The sequence below is a fragment of the Rutilus rutilus genome (genome assembly GCF_951802725.1).
Source record: "Rutilus rutilus genome assembly, chromosome: 2".
In the NCBI taxonomy this organism is placed as follows: domain Eukaryota; kingdom Metazoa; phylum Chordata; class Actinopteri; order Cypriniformes; family Leuciscidae; genus Rutilus; species Rutilus rutilus.
The window spans coordinates 54,142,005-54,159,851 of NC_140210.1; the positions used below are offsets into that span (position 1 = coordinate 54,142,005).

Genomic DNA, 17,847 nt, shown 5'->3' on the forward strand with positions numbered 1-17,847 from the left:
ACTCGTGTGTTTCTGGATGCGATCGTTTCCTGTCCTCATTTGACGGCCACGATCGCTGTTTCACATGCCTAATCAGTGTGTTGAAGCTGCGTTCGTGGGTGGTTCATGTTCTCTCAGGAGTGCATGACCACGTCGGCACGTTGTTTGTCTCTCCTTTTTCGTAAAAGGCTTGAGCCGCTCAGCGTGCAGCGCTCAGGGTCAAGATCAAGACTCGCATGCCTCTATGAGGTGAGTCCCTTTGCTTATTTCCCGATCTAGTTTCTCTTCTGGTGCACCAGAAGAGGGCTACTTTGGCAAATAACATTGGTGATCTGAGGGTTACAGTGAGCACGAACCACTCACTCCTCTAGCGCATCGCAAACATGCTGAGACAGTGTTCGTGGGTGGTTTTGTGCTCTCTACATGAGAGCATGACCACGTCGGCACGTTGTTCGTCCTGCCTGAGGGCTTGAACGCTCAGCGTGCCGTGTGTCATCGAGGCGATGGCCACATTCACTGTCTTGCATGCCTGGTTGACGGCCATGATCGCTGTTTCACATGCCTAATCAGTGTGTTGAGACTGCGTTCATGGGTGGTTCATGTTCTCTCTGAGTGCATGACCACGTCGGCACGTTGTTCGTCTCCCCTTTCTCATAAGGGCTTGAACCGCTCAGCGTGCCGTGTGCCGTCGAGGCTTTCGGATGGGATTCTGGTCCTTCTCATGAGGGACCAAGCATTTCATTCGGGGCTCCAGGGGAGGACAGATGTCGATTGCTACATCGGAGAGAGGGCTGTTATACTCTGAAAATGATGCTGAGTTCCTACTATAATGGTGTGTTCTCGTGCTGAAGATTCAGACTTGACAGCCACACTTTCGTGGGCTATTCTAAAGTGCCTGGATGTGTGTGAAAAATGTTGGCAGTATGGAAGCATTTTGGTGCCAATATGGCAAGCCAAACATGCCTAAATCTGCAGAAGTTTTTCCTCTCTCACTACCCCTGCACTTTCCCCGCACGTGGGTAGTTCTGACTCGGGACGGAGCTGCGCTTAGTGACTGACCGTGATTAGTCACAACGTTGGCCCTCGGTCAGACGATGTCCACACTGGTGGTCCAGAAGCGCCTCAAAACCAGCCCGCTCGGAGTTCGTTTCCCCCCAGCAAAGGGAAGGGAAACGACCCTGAGAGGAGCGACCCGGAGTATGTGGTGTCTGCTCTTCGGGAGTGCGTATCATCACCACTCCTTCCCCCGGGGGAGGGCCGGGTGGAGAATTTCATTCCTGTTCTGCCGCTGGTCATCCAGTCAGCGGTACCCAAAGTTTGAGCAGTCCACTTCCTCTGAGTCACTCACGGGCCCCAGTGCTCAGATGACAGTGAGGGCTACGGCCTTGTCACTCTCGTCTCTCGCTGGGTGAGGAGGCGGAAACCAGGACTCGATGCCCCCGCCGGGCCTCGCTCCTCGTTTCCCCTCACGGTCGAGACTGGCAGTAAAATAAGACCAGTCTCCTCCGTCCGAGAGGGTCAGAATGGCAGTGCGCACCGCCCCCGAGCTGCGCCACTCCCGTTCCCCTCTCCCCAGCTTGCGGATAGCAGCTCCGGTCGCTCCGGTCGCTCCGGTCTGCAGCTGGGCCCGGAGGCGCAGAGACCAGGACACGAGGAGTCAGGGCCTCGTTCCTCGTCTCTCCCCCTCCCTTCGCCACTGGGCAGCCCGCAGCAGAATGCCCACGGGCCTTCTCTGCCGTCTGCCCCCCGTTGGAAGCAGGTTGGTGTCAAGTTAAAATTCCCAGACCCCACTCTCAGTCGCTACAACGCCACCAGAGCCGGGTCCCTGTCTTCCACCTCGCTGCCCCTCCTCGGGTACGCCGGTGGTTCGGATTGGCTCGTTGGGACGGTCTCTAGAAGCCTGGCTAGCGCTTCCGGGTCCGTCCCGATGGCTTATCCGTGCCATCCGGTTCGGCTATGCAATTCAGTTTGCACGCCGGCCTTCCAAGTTCAGAGGCATCCACTTCGCCCGTGTGCTGTCAGTGGATGCCCCTGTCTTGCGGAAAGAGATCTGCGTCCTGCTGGCGAAGGACGCGATCGAGCCGGTCCCTCCTGCCGAGATGAGGTCGGGTTTTACAGTCCCTACTTCATTGTCCCCAACAAAGGCGGTGGGTTACGGCCAATCCTGGACCTGCGAGTTTTGATTCGGGCCCTGCACAAACTCCCGTTCAAAATGCTCACGCAGAAGCGCATTTTCGAATGCATCCGTCCCCAGGATTGGTTTGCAGCGATCGACCTGAAGGACGTGTACTTTCACGTCTCGATTCTTCCTCGACACAGACCGATTCTTCCTCGACACAGACCGTTTCTACAGTTTGCTTTCGAGGGTGGAGCGTATCAGAACAAAGTCCTACCCTTCGGGCTGGCCCTGTCGCCTTGTGTCTTCACGAAAGTCGCGGAGGTGGCCATTGTTCCCATGAGAGAACAAGGCGTTCGCATTCTCAACTATCTCGACGACTGGCTCATTCTAGCTCACTCGTGAGATGTGTTGCGCGATCACAGGGACATGGTGCTTTGGCACCTCAGCCGGTTGGGGCTTCAGGTCAACTGGGACAAGAACAAACTCTGCCCCGTGCAGAGGATCTCTCGGTATGGAACTGGACTCGGTCGCCCAGACTGCGCGCCTCACGGAGGAACGCGTCCAGTCAGTGCTCACCTGCCTCAGGTCCTTTCGAGGCAGGTCAGCGGTTCCACTTCCAGCAGTACGCCTAGCCTTGTGTCGCCTCAAGGGGTTTCTCAGACACAAGCACGTACTGGTCCATACGGACAGCACTGCAACCGTTGCGTACATCAACCATCAAGGTGGTCTACGCTCCCGTCGCATGTCGCGACTCGCCTCCCACCTCCTCCTATGGAGTCAGAAGCATCTGAGGTCGCTTCGTGCCGTTCATGTTCCAGGGGAGCTCAACCGTGTGGCAGACAAGCTCTCACGGCTGCCTCCCCTGCCAGGAGAATGGCGACTCCATCCCCAGGCGGTCCAGCTGATTTGGAGTGTCTTCGGAATCGCACAGGTAGACCTGTTTGCCTCTCCAGACACGACCCATTGCCAGTGGTTTTACTCCCTGACCGAGGGGACCCTCGGCACGGACGCCCTGGCTCACAGCTGGCCCCGGGACCTACGCAAGTATGCGTTTCCCCCAGTGAGCCTTCTTGCACAGACCCTGTGCAAGGTCAGGGAGGACGAGGAGCAGGTCCTTTTAGTGGCGCCGTATTGGCCCACCAGGACTTGGTTCACGGAACTCATGCTCCTCGCGACAGCCCCTCCTTGGCCAATTCCTCTGAGGAAGGACCTCCTTCTCAGAGACGGGGCACTCTATGGCACCCGCGTCCAGACCTCTGGAAACTCCATGTCTGGTCCCTGGACGGGACGCGGAGGTTCTAGATGGCCTGCCACAGGCAGTGGTAGACACTAGAGGTCTGCGCGGGACTGTTTTTTAAGAGACTGCACGTCCGGTGAGCGATACCTCGAGTTGTCCTAGACGCGACGCTTCTCGTCCGGTGTGCGAGCCCCATAGTCGCGGCTACAGAGCGACGAGGCAACACAATAGTTGAGTTATGTTTTCCAGCTGCGCCGTGCTTATCATATTATACAGTGCCCTACTGGATGAAGTAGTGAGAGTTAAAGAAGCGGGTCAAGTCTTCAAATTGTTGCTAACCTCTATATTGCTATGTTTTCTCCAGGTCATTTTGAATGGACAGTTTTGTCGCTGATAAGCTAACTGAGTGGCAGCTGTCTGAGCTGACAGAGAATTTTAGAGGTGAGCATTTTACTCTTATTGCCCTTATATCATCTGTCTATACCTAAAAAAGTTTTTAATGAGACTTAAATGTGTCAGTGCAAGATTTTGTGAAAGTCACAAATTCTTCGCCAGTGGGGTATACACAACCCTAAAAGATTATTGTGCCTTGTCTTTAAGCTGTTATGCATAAGAATGGGCAAGATATTCACCTTTGCATTAATGTCATTACACTTTTTAATGAAAGAAAAGATGTCATTCACACAAAATGGGTAACGTTAATGCTGCAAAAGAACCACATTAGTTAACTAGCAATTTGGTCCACGTAAAAAAAAAAGCCACTGCATTCCCTTAAAAGTGATTATTTGTTAGCTTGATAATGAAAGAGTGTCTGGTGAGTGGTTCACAATTGTCTCAACTTATTAACAATACTCATGTTGTCTTGTTTTCTGTCTTTCAGATGAAGACATAGATGAGGAGGCATTTCTTTTCTTTGATGAGGACACTATCAAAAATCTTCTCCCCAAAGTTGTCCCCAGGCTTGAATTCCTGAGGCTCTTCTGAGAATTGTTGTTGTTCTAATATTGTTATTACAGTGTGACCTTAAATAAATAGGAAAATAAACATGTCCAGTTGTGTGTTTTTTCATATAGATTTTAATTTAATGCAATAAAAATGTAAAAGTGCTTGAAGTGTGTAATATAATGTAAAACAAAGTTTTATTTTCTGAAATAAGGCATACTGGGATAGTGACCCAAGTTAGGTTATTTTTGACCCAACTCCTGGGTTAAAAAAGGATCAACTAATTTTTGGGTTATTTCTACCCGGATGTTGGGTTTTTTAAACCCAACATTTGGGTCAGGTATTTAACCCAGAATTTGGGTCAAAAAGCATAACCCAATTTTCTGAGTTGAAATAACCCATAAATTAGTTGGTCCCTTTTTAACCCAGGAGTTTTTAGAGTGTGATAGAGATGTCAAAACCTCAAAGTATAAATGTCAAAACAAAAGTATCAGATGCATTTTCGATTTCCCAGAGAGACAGGAAGATAACGCTATGTAATAAAGACATGAATTCACTCAAGATGTTCTCTGAGTTGATCAGCCTTTGTATCTCAACATTTCCTGATGTGTGGATTATGTTTTGTGGTATATTTTGAACTATATGTTTCTATAATTTAACAAACACACAAAAACACACATGCACTGATGCACACAAGCACAAACACACAGTTCTGGTTATTGCTATTGGTTTTATTTACATATTTGTAAAAATAATTTATTATTCTAAAGTTAATCACTTTTAACATTTGGTTGATTTAATAAAATATTGTGTGAATAAAACCTCTCTAAAGTTTTGTTTGTGTGTGTGTGTGTGTGTGTGTGTGTGTGTGTGTGTGTGTGTGTGTGTGTGTGTTTTATTGTATATCAAAAAAGTTTTGATAGAATCAGTTGGTCACATCCAGAAAAAAAAAAAAAAAAAAGGATCTCTATGGCCCTCTGCTGGATATATATGGTCACAACACTATTTCTATAACTGAAAACCATACAGGCCTTTTTCTGACCAGCAGATGCAGAAATCAGCCTCTAACACCTAGATCAATATCCAGAAGCCATTAAAGTGATTAAAGTGATTTTTTTCATAAAAATATTATATTTTATATGCAAGCTAATGGTGTACTTGAAAAAAAGAGAAAAAAGAAAAGAAATATCATTTTTCTTACAATCGCTCTATAAATGTTTGCGGTTGTACTGACCTTTGTAAGTTTACATAGACACCTATAGACACCTTACATAAATATACTGTCGCCCTCTAGAGGAAGATTTGAATAATGCAGATTAATTATGTTCAGTGTCATTTGTCCTTCTATAGAGAAGATGAAGCCTGTATGAGCCCTCCTCAGTATCAGACACTGTAACCTCCACTAGGTGGCGCTCTTTCAGTGTGATTAATGTAATATTCAGTCAGTGCTGATGGTGGGAGGAGCCAGTAAAGCTGATCATTACTGATAAAGAGCTGAAGAAAGAGGAAGGAACTAAAGCAGACAGATGTAGAGACAGAGAGATTCACACAGAGAACATTCAGCATAAAGAAGACTGAACTCAACTCACAATGAAGATCCTCCTCATCTTCTTCACTTTCTCCCTGATCTCAGGTCAGAGCTTTTCTCTTTCATCACTGCAGTTATGATGCTGTTTTCTGTTCATGAGGTTTCTGATCACAGTATCAATCTGATTGACAGGTGCAGTGAGATGCGTCAGTGTCACTGGATATTCTGGAGGAAGTCTTCTTGTTGATTCTGGGAAACTTTGGTTCAGTAACTCTGCTAAATATATGGCCAAATCACCTGAGCGGAGAACAATAATAAATGATAAAAAACATGATGAATGGATTAATGAAGGACGATTCACACTGTTTAAAAACAATGAGGGAAACCTCATGATCTACATCAGAGAACTGAACCAACATGATGCTGGAACATACGCAATTGAAGTCCTTCACAAGTGGCGTAAATATATGACTTTGAATGTGGAAGAAGGTCAGTCATTTTTAGAAGTCTTTGTGTTGTAAAACTATTTCAAAGTTTTTATATTCATAAAATAGATTTATTATGTGTATCACAGATTCCTGTTGTAAAGAGTCAAAGAGAGTGATGGTGAATATTGGAGAAACTGCAAGCTTCAGCTGTGAATATTCACAGAATCATATTAATGATCCCAAGATCATATTCAAAGAAGGAAAAGACTCTATTGAGATGATCTACAGCACCTCGAAGAAGACCGAAAGATTCAGTGTTTCTGATGACAGACATAATAAACTCATGACTGTGAGAATTACTGCTGTGACTCCAGATGATGGAGGAGTTTATTTATGTGGAGTTTGGATCAACGGACACTCATACAGTTACTCCATTATTAATACTGTTCATTTACATATTGGTAGTAAGTAAAACTCTCAATCAAATCTTTCATAAAAGTTTCTAAAATCAGTGTGTGTTGTACATGAATACATAAATATTGTATAAGCACCATAATTAATGTAAAATAAAACTGTTCTTTGTTTGCAGTGGCTCCAGTAGTGAGACGTGAAGGAGAATCTGCTGAGATCTTCTGCCCTTATGATTCAATCTATAAATCAAAGTCAAAGTCTCTCTGTAAGGGGAAGTGCTCCACTAGAGATAGAAATACTCTCAATGAGACTGTGAGAGAAGAGAAAGAGACCAAGACTGACAGATTGACTCTGAATGATGACGTCACTGCAAGTGTCTTCACTGGGACCATCACTGGACTGACAGCAGAGGATGCTGGGAAATACTGGTGTGCAGTGACATTAGAGAGAGACGTGCATTATCTTTACACTCATCTGATCGTCATCATGAACGAGGGTGAGGAAGGTTTATACATCTGAATATGTGAAACTATGGCTGTGAATTGATGTTCTCATATTTCTAATATTTCCAGAGCTGAACTTGACTAAGTATGAAGGAGACGACGTGTCAATCCAGTGCAAACATCATGATGAACATCAGAAATGCTTCTGCAAAGCACATGAACCCTCCATGTGTGTGAAGGATGGAGTTTCATTGGAGACGATCAGAGATGATCGATTCTCTTTCAGTGATGAAGCTTCTACTGGAGTCTTTACTGTAAACATCACTGATCTGAGAGAAGAGGATTCTGGGATATACTGGTGTGGATCTCACATCATCACTAAAGTGCATTTAAACATCAACAATGATAAGAATAAAGGTAAGAGTGTTTACTTTAGTTGCATTGTCAAATATGAACACTATTTTCTGCATTTGCTCAGTTTGTGTGTTTTCGTGATTCCTGGTAATCTCATATACAATAATTCCATACAATTCCTCTATTTAGCTCATTTTGTGACATTGCTCATGAGTGCAGGAGGTGTTTAGTGTTTGTGGTGAATAGAGTGTTTTCATTTGACATCAAAACCACAGAAATGAGCTGAAGGTTCAGAGTCTCAGTTTAGTTTAGCTCTGAATAATTAACGGTCTTTATTCAGGAAACCCACAGTGAGACACATGAGACTCAGAGGCAAGGCAAGGCAAGTTTATTTATATTGCACATTTCATACACTATGGCAATGCAAAGTGCTTTGCAGAAAGGAATTAAAATAATCATAAAATAAAAGCAAGGAAAATTAAAACAGTTATAAAAGAAATTAACAGAGATATATGATAGTTATAAAATGAATTAGAAGAGTAAAAAGATGATACATAGATAAACTTCAGATACCACGTCAGTCACACCAGATACTGACTTTTATTGTGGCCAGCCTAAGGAACACCTGTGCAATAATCATGCTGTCTAATCAGCATCTTGATATGCCACACCTATGAGGTGGATGGATTATCTCGGCAAAGGAGAAGTGCTCACTAACACAGATTTGGACAGATTTGTGAACAATGTTTGAGAGAAATAGGCCTTTTGAGTACATATAAAAAGTCTTAGATCTTCAGCTCATGAAAAAAGGGGGCAAAAACAAAAGTGTTGCGTTTATAATTTTGTTCAGTGTATTTTTGACTGCATTTTAACGATTTCTTATTCAGATTATGATCAACCATTATGATGGTAGGTGGATGTGTTCTGGGAATTTGGCTGTTAAAAGTATAACATTTAAAGCCACTTAAATGAACTAAATGACTGAAATAAAGGTTTGTTCATTTTGATGAAAGAGATAAAACGAGAGTGAAGTCAGTAAATTGATCCAAATTTCCCATCACTACTTTCTTGCCACAGATCAGACATTCTGAAATTAGATTTTTATACGTTGTAGGAATTATTTCCTTATGAAACACACAGACATCAAGAATCAGCATATGAATCTCAACAATGGTGACATGCTTTATGCTGCAATGCATGCTGGGAGCTATGAGTTTTATGACGCATGTCACCATTGTTGAAATTTATATGCTGATTCTTGATGTCTGTGGGTGTTTTAAGGAACAATTCCTACAATCTATTTTAAAATCAAAATTCTGAATGTCTGATCAGTTGCAAGGAAATACTGTTGATGAATAAAATCTATTAAAAACAAATAACCACTTTTGGTCAAGAAAAATATTAGTAAACTAGATGTACCGCATCGCGGTACAAAATATGACCGCTGCTCAGGCCTGCACTGGCTTTCCACAAAAATAAATGACGTGGAGTAATTTGGCTGTATTGCGTGTTTATGTATATACCTAAAAAAAGTAATAGTATGTGCATGTCTGTCTGTGTGTGTGTGTGTGTGTGTGTGTGTATGTGTGTGTGTTTGTGTATGTGTGTGTGTGTGTGTGTGTGTGTGTGTGTGTCTGTGCGTGTATGTATGTGTGCGTACATGTGTGCGTGTGTGTGTTTGTGTGTTTGTGTCTGTGCATGTGGATTTGTATGGGTGTGTATGGGTGTGTGTCTGTGCGTGTGGATGTCAGTGTGTGTGCATGCTTGCGTTTGTTTGTATTCCTGCATGTGTGTGTGTGACAGTATCATCCTAAACCAGCAACCCTTCGCTCAACAGCACCATCTACAGGCCGATGAGTGTACAGTCACTAAATGTGCACATAAATGAATTTATTTTATACCCCCCCATGGATGAAATTCTACAAAACTTAGCAGAGGATACCCCCAGAGGATGTCAAGTTAATCATACACATGAAATATGGTGCAGTTCTGAACATCTCCACTGAAGATAGGGGCGATTAAAGCAGAATAATATTGCATTTTCATTTTTTATGGGAGGGGCGGAATTCACAAATGAGTGATTATGGGCTAGGTTGATGTGGGCCCTTAAGAGCAACATACCATAAAAATTTCTTCATCCTCGGTGCCACGGTTCAGGTAGTTATTTAGGAAAAACTGCATTTTTTTGGGTTTGGGGGGGGGGGAGTGGCCCCCGGGGACCAAACGAAATTTTTCCGTAGAAGTCTAGTGGGGCTACATGCCCACCAAATTTCATGTTCCCCGGTGTTTCGGTGTCCCTGGTATCGTTGACGAAAAATTTACGGGGGCCCCAGCGCAGGGGGGGGAAGTGGCCCCCGGGGACCAAACGAAATTTTTCCGTAAAAGTCTAGTAGACCAACATACCATAAAAATTTCTTCATCCTCGGTGCCACGGTTCAGGTAGTTATTTAGGAAAAACTGAATTTTTTTGGGGTTTGGGGGGGCCTAGCGCGGGGGGGGAGTGGCCCCCGGGGACCAAACGAAATTTTTCCGTAGAAGTGTAGTGGGGCTACATGCCCACCAAATTTCATGTTCCCCGGTGCTTCGGTGTCCCTGGTATCGTTGACGAAAAATTTACGGGGGCCCCAGCGCAGGGGGGGGAAGTGGCCCCCGGGGACCAAACGAAATTTTTCCGTAAAAGTCTAGTAGACCAACATACCATAAAAATTTCTTCATCCTCGGTGCCACGGTTCAGGTAGTTATTTAGGAAAAACTGAATTTTTTTGGTTTTGGGGGGGCCCAGCGCGGGGGGGGAGTGGCCCCCGGGGACCAAACGAAATTTTTCCGTAGAAGTCTAGTGGGGCTACATGCCCACCAAATTTCATGTTCCCCGGTGCTTCGGTGTCCCTGGTATCGTTGACGAAAAATTTACGGGGGCCCCAGCGCGGGGGGGGGGGGGGGGAGTGGCCCCCGGGGACCAAACGAAATTTTTCCGTAAAAGTCTAGTAGACGAACATACCATAAAAATTTCTTCATCCTCGGTGCCACGGTTCAGGTAGTTATTTAGGAAAAACTGCATTTTTTTGGGTTAAGGGGGGCCCAGCGCGGGGGGGGGGGGGGGGGTGGAGTGGCCCCCGGGGACCAAACGAAATTTTTCCTTAGAAGTCTAGTGGGGCTACATGCCCACCAAATTTCATGTTCCCCGGTGTTTCGGTGTCCCTGGTATCGTTGACGAAAAATTTACGGGGGCCCCAGCGCGGGGGGGGGGGGTGGCCTCCGGGGACCAAACGAAATTTTTCCGTAAAAGTCTAGTAGACCAACATACCATAAAAATTTCTTCATCCTCGGTGCCACGGTTCAGGTAGTTATTTAGGAAAAACTGCATTTTTTGGGGTTTGGGGGGGCTCAGCGCGGGGGGGGAGTGGCCCCCGGGGACCAAACGAAATTTTTCCTTAGAAGTCTAGTGGGGCTACATGCCCACCAAATTTCATGTTCCCCGGTGCTTCGGTGTCCCTGGTATCGTTGACGAAAAATTCTGTAAGGTGACAAAAAAAAAAAAAAAAAAAAAACCTTTGACAATCCCTATATGACCGCTTTCGCTAGCTATGCTAGCGGCGGTCATAATTATACCATCTTACGATGCTGAAAAGTGATCATCACCTGATCATCTTTGATTTTATTTTTTATTTTTTTTTCAATTAAACATCAATTTCAACATCTAAACCTCTGTTAATTCTCTATAAGAAGTTCTGTAAACAACATGCAGAAATCAAGCATCGCGTTAGTTCAGGCACGCCACGTCAGCCAAGCTCGCATCAGCTGATAGCCAGCTGTTCATGACGTGTTCCAGTCTAGTGTCAACATCTATCACAGGGGCACTTGCCACTTTGACTTGCTGCTCTTCCCGCTCTGTCCAGTCATGGACAGGCACAGGAGTTTTGCCCAGAATAGAACAATTAACTGTTACGCCAACACTAACTGTATGCTATAATTGTAATACATTTATATACTTGGTGAAGTGGTCCTGACTGAAATAAAGTCAATCTGGTTAGTAATAAGTGAAGCTGGTAATGCTTTTTGTGGAGTTGTTTTATCCTCTACTGAGATCTTGAGAGTTTTAACATATTTTATCTCCAGTTGATTCAATCTAAGGTTGTGGCTTCTGGAAGCTGGTTCCAGTTTCGGCTGGCATAATAGCTAAAAGCGAACTCGCCATGCTTAGAGTGAACCCTTGGTGTTTCTATCTGATGTGATCCTAATGATCTGAGAGATCTGTTAGGTTTATATTTAGTGAGCATATCTGCAATGTATTGAGGTCCTAGGCCATTGAATGATTTATATACCAGTAATAATACTTTAAAATCAATCCTAAATTTAACTGGGAGCCAGTGTAAAGACCTGAGGACTGGTGTGATATGTTCATATTTTCTGGTTCTGCTCAGAATCCTGGTGGCAGCGTTCTGTATGAGCTGCAACTGTCTTATGGTCTTTATGGGAAGGCCAGTGAGGAGTACAATAATCCACCCTGCTGGTGATGAAAGCATGCACAAGTTTCTCTAAGTCTTGTCTGGAAACAAAGCATCTAATTCTTGCAATATTTTTCAGATGATAGTATGCTGATTTAGTTATTGCTTTGACATGACTACTGAAACTAAGGTCTGACTCTAGTGTCACACCAAGATTCCTGACTTGATGTTTAGTTGTTTGACCCCTAGAGTGAAGGTATGCGTTCACCTTAAGAACTTCATCTTTGTTTCCAAACGCAATGACTTCAGTTCCCTTTCAAGGGAACTCCCGTTGCGTCGAAACTGACGCTATGGGGAACGCTTTGCGTGATGACGTCTTGAAGCACATGTCAAATCAGTCCAATGGTGTGGCGGAACGTCAGAGGTGGGTGACGTCACGTACCAGGAAGCTATAAAAGCCGGCCCGAAACAGAAAACGAAAGCTTTCTGAGTCTTCAGTTGCGCTCTGTGTTGATATCTGTCCTTGTTATTTGGTGTTGTCTGTCTATATATATATATATTTATTCAGATATGGCGAGCAAGCAGCAGTATCGAGTGTGTGTCCATCCCTGCCCGCGTTATTTAACGGGAGGTGACACACACACTCTTTGTGTTGTTTGTTTGGGAGAGGAGCATGCCCAGTCAGCACTCGAGGGTGGTGACTGTGTGCATTGCTGTGCGCTTCCATTGCGTACGCTCCGATCCCGGTTGACACGGTTCAATCCCGATCACGTTCCCCAGGGCTCTGGTCCCGCTGCTGCCGAGGCACAGCGTCGATCTCAGACCTGGGGTTCGCAAATGGATCTATCAGTGGATGTTGAGACGGGCTCTGCCTTATCTCAGCAACCTTCTGATAGATCCAGTGCCTCTCATCAGGGTGTGGAAGCACGCACTGCGGTTTCTTCCCCCCCGATAGAGGCACCAGTACTGCAACTATCCAGCTCTGAGGAGTTGGATGTTGTGAGTATTGACGCTGAGTCTGAGGATTCGCCACCTCAGTCTCATGCATTCGAAGAACTGCTCGATGTAGTGACTAGAGCAGTCGACAGACTTTCTATTGAGTGGCCAGAGGACAGGCAGGACGTTCGTTCGAAAAGCAAACTCGACGAACGCTTCCTGCCATCTCGTGCACAGCCTCAGCGCAGGAGTCTTCCGTTTTTCCCCGATCTCCACACCGAGGTGTCGAGATCGTGGGGAAAACCTATGTCATATAGAGTTTACACACCACAAACTTCACATTACTCTTCCATCTACAAATATAAAGAGTATGGTTATGGGGAGATGCCGAAGGTGGAAGAGACGCTTGCGGGCTATCTCTCTCCAGCAACGGCATCTTCCCTGAAGGCTCCTACACTCCCCACTAAACCAGTTAAATTTACTTCCTCCCTGATTCATAAGTCGTATGCAGCCGCTGGTCAAGCTGCAGCGTGTCTGCATACGATGTCCCTTATGCAAGCCTATCAGGCAGAATTACTGGGTGATTTAGAGGAGGGCGGGGGTATTGGTCCTAACACAGTAGCCGAACTGCGTAGAGCCACAGATTTGTCTCTCAGGGCCACCAAGGAGACCGCTAAATCAATCGGGCGGTCTATGGCAGCCCTGGTGGCCACTGAGAGGCATCTGTGGCTCAATCTGAGTGACATCAAAGATAGAGAGAAACATGTTCTATTAGATGCTCCGGTTTCTACTGTTGGGCTATTTGGAGATGCAGTGAACAGTGCGGTAGCTAAATCACAAGAAGCTTCAAAACAGGCTGCTGCACTCCAGAAACTTCTCCCCCGCCGCTCTTTCATTGAGGCTGCTGAGCGGGAGCAGCCTCACTCCTCTAAAAAGAGCGCTGATCATCGTGCCACTCAAAAGCAGAGTGTGTCCTCCCGTGCTCCCCCACAAAAATCTCGGGGACACGGAGGGCGCGCTCAAACCCAGCAGTCTTCGAGGGGTAGAGCGGATCTGCGGACCGTTATTACCGCCAAGAAGGCTGCTGGGAAGAAATCCTGATGTCCGAGGGCTCAGGACAAATGAGGGTAGTCCCCCCCGAAGCAGAGCGGTTAACACCTCCTTTTACGGTGCCCGTCTCTCTTCGGTACCCTCAGGGGACCGTTCTGCCAACCCTGCCGCCTCCGGTGTTACAGGGCGCAGCGGTCTCCGGCGAGCACATATCTCAAGGTCCACCCGGAAACGTAGTGGCCTCGGGATGCCCGCCCCCTCCGAGGAGGGTGCTAGAGCAGTCTGTTCGGTCGTTCCCTGCCGGTACGCCGTTACAGGGCGTCGAACCGACTACTCAACAGAACAAAATCCAGAAACCAGTCTCGAGAGGCTGGTACCTCTAGTAGAATCTTTGACAGCGTGGAAGCTACTGTCAAATGTTTCTCGTTGGGTCCTGCAGACCGTGGAAAAAGGGTATCAGATACAATTCAAAAAACGCCCACCTCGGTTTATGGGGGTACTGCCCACAGTGGTGGGCCCCGAGCAGGTTCTGGTTATGGAACAGGAAGTAAACACTCTGTTAGAGAAAGGGGCCATAGAATATGTACCTCCCTCCAACAGGGAAACCGGGTTTTACAGCCGGTACTTCATAGTTCCAAAAAAGGACGGGGGATTGCGTCCCATTTTAGATCTTCGAGTTCTGAACGAGTCAGTCATGCAGCTCAAGTTCAAAATGTTAACTTTGAGACAAATCGTGCCACAGATCAGGTCCGAGGACTGGTTTGTCACGATAGATCTCAAGGACGCATATTTCCATATTTCCATCCGTCCGTGTCATTGGAAGTTCCTGAGGTTTGCTTTCGGGGGCAAAGCATACCAATATCGAGTTCTTCCATTCGGCCTGGCTTTATCACCCCGCACTTTCACCAAATGCGTGGATGCAGCTCTGGCGCCTCTGCGCCTCCAGGGTATTCGCATCATGAACTACATCGACGATTGGTTGATTTTAGCTCAGTCGCATCAGTTGGCGGTTCAACATCGAGATGTTGTTCTCGCCCACATGAAAGAGCTGGGGTTACGGCTGAACGCCAAGAAGAGTGTGCTTTCTCCACTACAGAGGACCACTTTTTTAGGCGTGGTTTGGGATTCTGTGTCGATGCAGGCGCGCCTGTCACCGCCACGGATAGATTCCATCCTTGCAGCTGTGAAAAGTGTAAAGCTAGGCCAGCTACTCACTGTCAAACAGTTCCAGAGACTGTTGGGTCTCATGGCAGCAGCTTCCAACGTGATACCTTTTAGACTACTGCACATGAGGCCCCTGCAGTGGTGGCTCAGGACCAGAGGGTTTTCCCCGAGGGGCAACCCATTTCGCACGATCAAGGTCACGCAGCGATGCCTACGTGCCTTGGTTATGTGGAAGAAACCCTGGTTCCTGTCCCAGGGCCCAGTGTTGGGAGCTCCTTGTCGTCGCAAACTGCTAACGACGGATGCTTCCCTCACGGGCTGGGGAGCGATCCTAGAGGGTCGCTCATCTCAAGGTCTGTGGGAAGACCATCATCGTTCCTGGCATATCAATCGCCTAGAGATGTTAGCTGTCTTCCGGGCTCTGAGGAGCTTTATCACAGATCTCAGGGGACACCATGTGTTAGTACATACGGACAACACGTCGGTAGTCGCCTATATCAACCACCAAGGGGGTTTGCGCTCGCGCCCATTGTCCAATTTGGCACGCCATATCCTCTTGTGGTCCCAGGGGAAGTTGCTGTCTCTCAGGGCAGCCTACATCCCCGGGGTACAGAATATAGGAGCAGACACTCTGTCGAGACAGGGGCCGAGGCCCGGGGAATGGAGGCTCCACCCCGAGGTGGTGGAGCTGATATGGAGGGAGTTTGGCCAACCACAAGTGGATCTGTTTGCGTCTCGAGAGACGTCTCACTGTCCACTTTGGTTCTCCCTCACGCATCCAGCTCCTCTGGGACTGGATGCTATGGTACAGACGTGGCCGAGGCTACGTCTGTACGCCTTTCCCCCAGTGGCTCTGCTCCCGGGAGTTCTGGAAAGAGTTCGCAGGGACCGGGTCCATCTACTTCTTATAGCCCCGCGCTGGCCGGGCAGAGTATGGTTTCCCGATCTTGTGTCCCTCCTCGACGGGCATCCTCTGGAGTTACCCATCAGGAGGGACCTTCTGTCCCAGGCAGAGGGCTCGATATTTCACCCTCGGCCAGAACTGTGGAACCTGTGGGCTTGGCCTCTGAGGGGGCCCAGCTCATAGAGTCAGGTCTCTCAACTGAGGTTGTTGAGACCATTCTACAGTCCAGAGCTCCCTCCACGAGGAAACTTTATGCCCTGAAGTGGAGAGTATTCACTTCTTGGTGTAGTGACCGTCGGTTGGATCCAGTCAACTGCCCAATTGGTACAGTTCTGGAGTTCCTGCAGGACCGGTTCACTGCAGGTCTGACCCCGTCCACTCTAAAGGTTTATGTGGCGGCCATAGGTGCTTACCACATTCCTTTGGGTGGAATGTCTGTGGGGAAAGACCCTCTGGTATCTCGTTTCCTTCGTGGCACTTGGAGGCTGAGGCCTGCAGTTCGCTCTAGGGTGCCACCATGGGATTTGTCCGTTGCGCTGCAAGGCCTTTCCCTGGCCCCCTTTGAGCCCATTGAGGAGGTTCCTGAGAAGTTTCTAACTCTGAAAGCTCTGTTTCTTCTCGCCATCTCTTCTCTTAAAAGAATAGGGGATCTCCAGGCATTGTCGGTTGCTCCGTCATGCTTGGAGTTTGCTCCGGGTATGGTCAAAGCTTTTCTTCACCCTAGACCGGGCTATGTCCCCAAGGTCCCCACTAATGTGGCTAGACCTATTGTTCTGCAGGCCTTCTGTCCTCCTCCCTTTTAGAATGCGGACCAGGAGGCTAATAATTTGCTTTGCCCAGTTCGGGCGTTAGACGCTTATGTCCACAGAGCTGCCCTGTGGCGTAAAAGTGATCAATTATTTGTGTGCTTTGGGTCTCCTAACAAGGGAGGTCCGGTGTCTAAGCAAAGGATGAGCAAGTGGGTGGTTGAGGCTATCTCACTTGCTTATGAGGCGGCTGGACAGCCTTCTCCTTTGGCTGTCCAGTCGCACTCTACTAGGAGTATGGCGGCCTCTAAGGCCCTTATATCAGGAGTTTCGTTACAGGACGTCTGTGATGCGGCAGGCTGGTCCTCACCGCACACCTTCGTCAGGTTCTACTCTCTGGATTTAGACTCTGCTCCAGGGTCTCATGTTTTGTCTTCTTAGTGCTGCTCACTTGATACACACAGGACAGACATTTGTAGCTATGGAGGCGTTGGTATAGACGTTCCCCATAGCGTCAGTTTCGACGCAACGGGAGTTCCCTTGAAAGGGAACGCCTCGGTTACGACTGTAACCTCGGTTCCCTGAAGAGGGAACGAGCGTTGCGTCGCCTTGCCATATCTCCTTCATGCCTGTCAGCGCGACTTCAGACTTTACAAAGCTTTCGTTTTCTGTTTCGGGCCGGCTTTTATAGCTTCCTGGTACGTGACGTCACCCGCCTCTGACGTTCCGCCACACCATTGGACTGATTTGACATGTGCTTCAAGACGTCATCACGCAAAGCGTTCCCCATAGCATCAGTTTCGACGCAACGCTCGTTCCCTCTTCAGGGAACCGAGGTTACAGTCGTAACCGAGGCATTTTGTCTTTGTTTAACTGAAGAAAGTTTTGACACATCCAACTGTTGACTTCATCAATGCATTGGCACAGGGAGTCAATGGGGCTGTAATCATTAGGTGATAGGGCTAAGTAGATCTGTGTGTCGTCTGCATAGCTGTGGTAAGCAATTTGGTTCTTTCTCATTATTTGGCTCATTGGGAGCATATACAGGTTGAACAGGAGTGGCGCAAGAATCGAGCCTTGAGGGACTCCGCATGTCATGGATGTCCACTCAGACTTATGGTCTCCTATACTCACATAATAACCTCTCCCATCTAAGTATGA

General features: G+C 47.2%; 1 protein-coding gene across 1 annotated transcript in view; it reads left to right on the forward strand.

Annotated features, from left to right (window-relative positions):
- Window positions 1–6,194: 6,194 nt before the first annotated feature.
- The window catches only part of LOC311279740 (polymeric immunoglobulin receptor-like), a gene marked incomplete at both ends in the record, with an annotated part of 23,730 nt that continues 12,077 nt past the window's right edge, over window positions 6,195–17,847 (forward strand). Inside the window, 4 exons of the mRNA XM_084391440.1 lie at window positions 6,195–6,294; window positions 6,380–6,697; window positions 6,823–7,140; window positions 7,217–7,504. Of these exons, the coding sequence (XP_084247566.1) occupies window positions 6,195–6,294; window positions 6,380–6,697; window positions 6,823–7,140; window positions 7,217–7,504 (1,024 nt within the window). The remainder of the gene's footprint in view (window positions 6,295–6,379; window positions 6,698–6,822; window positions 7,141–7,216; window positions 7,505–17,847) is intronic.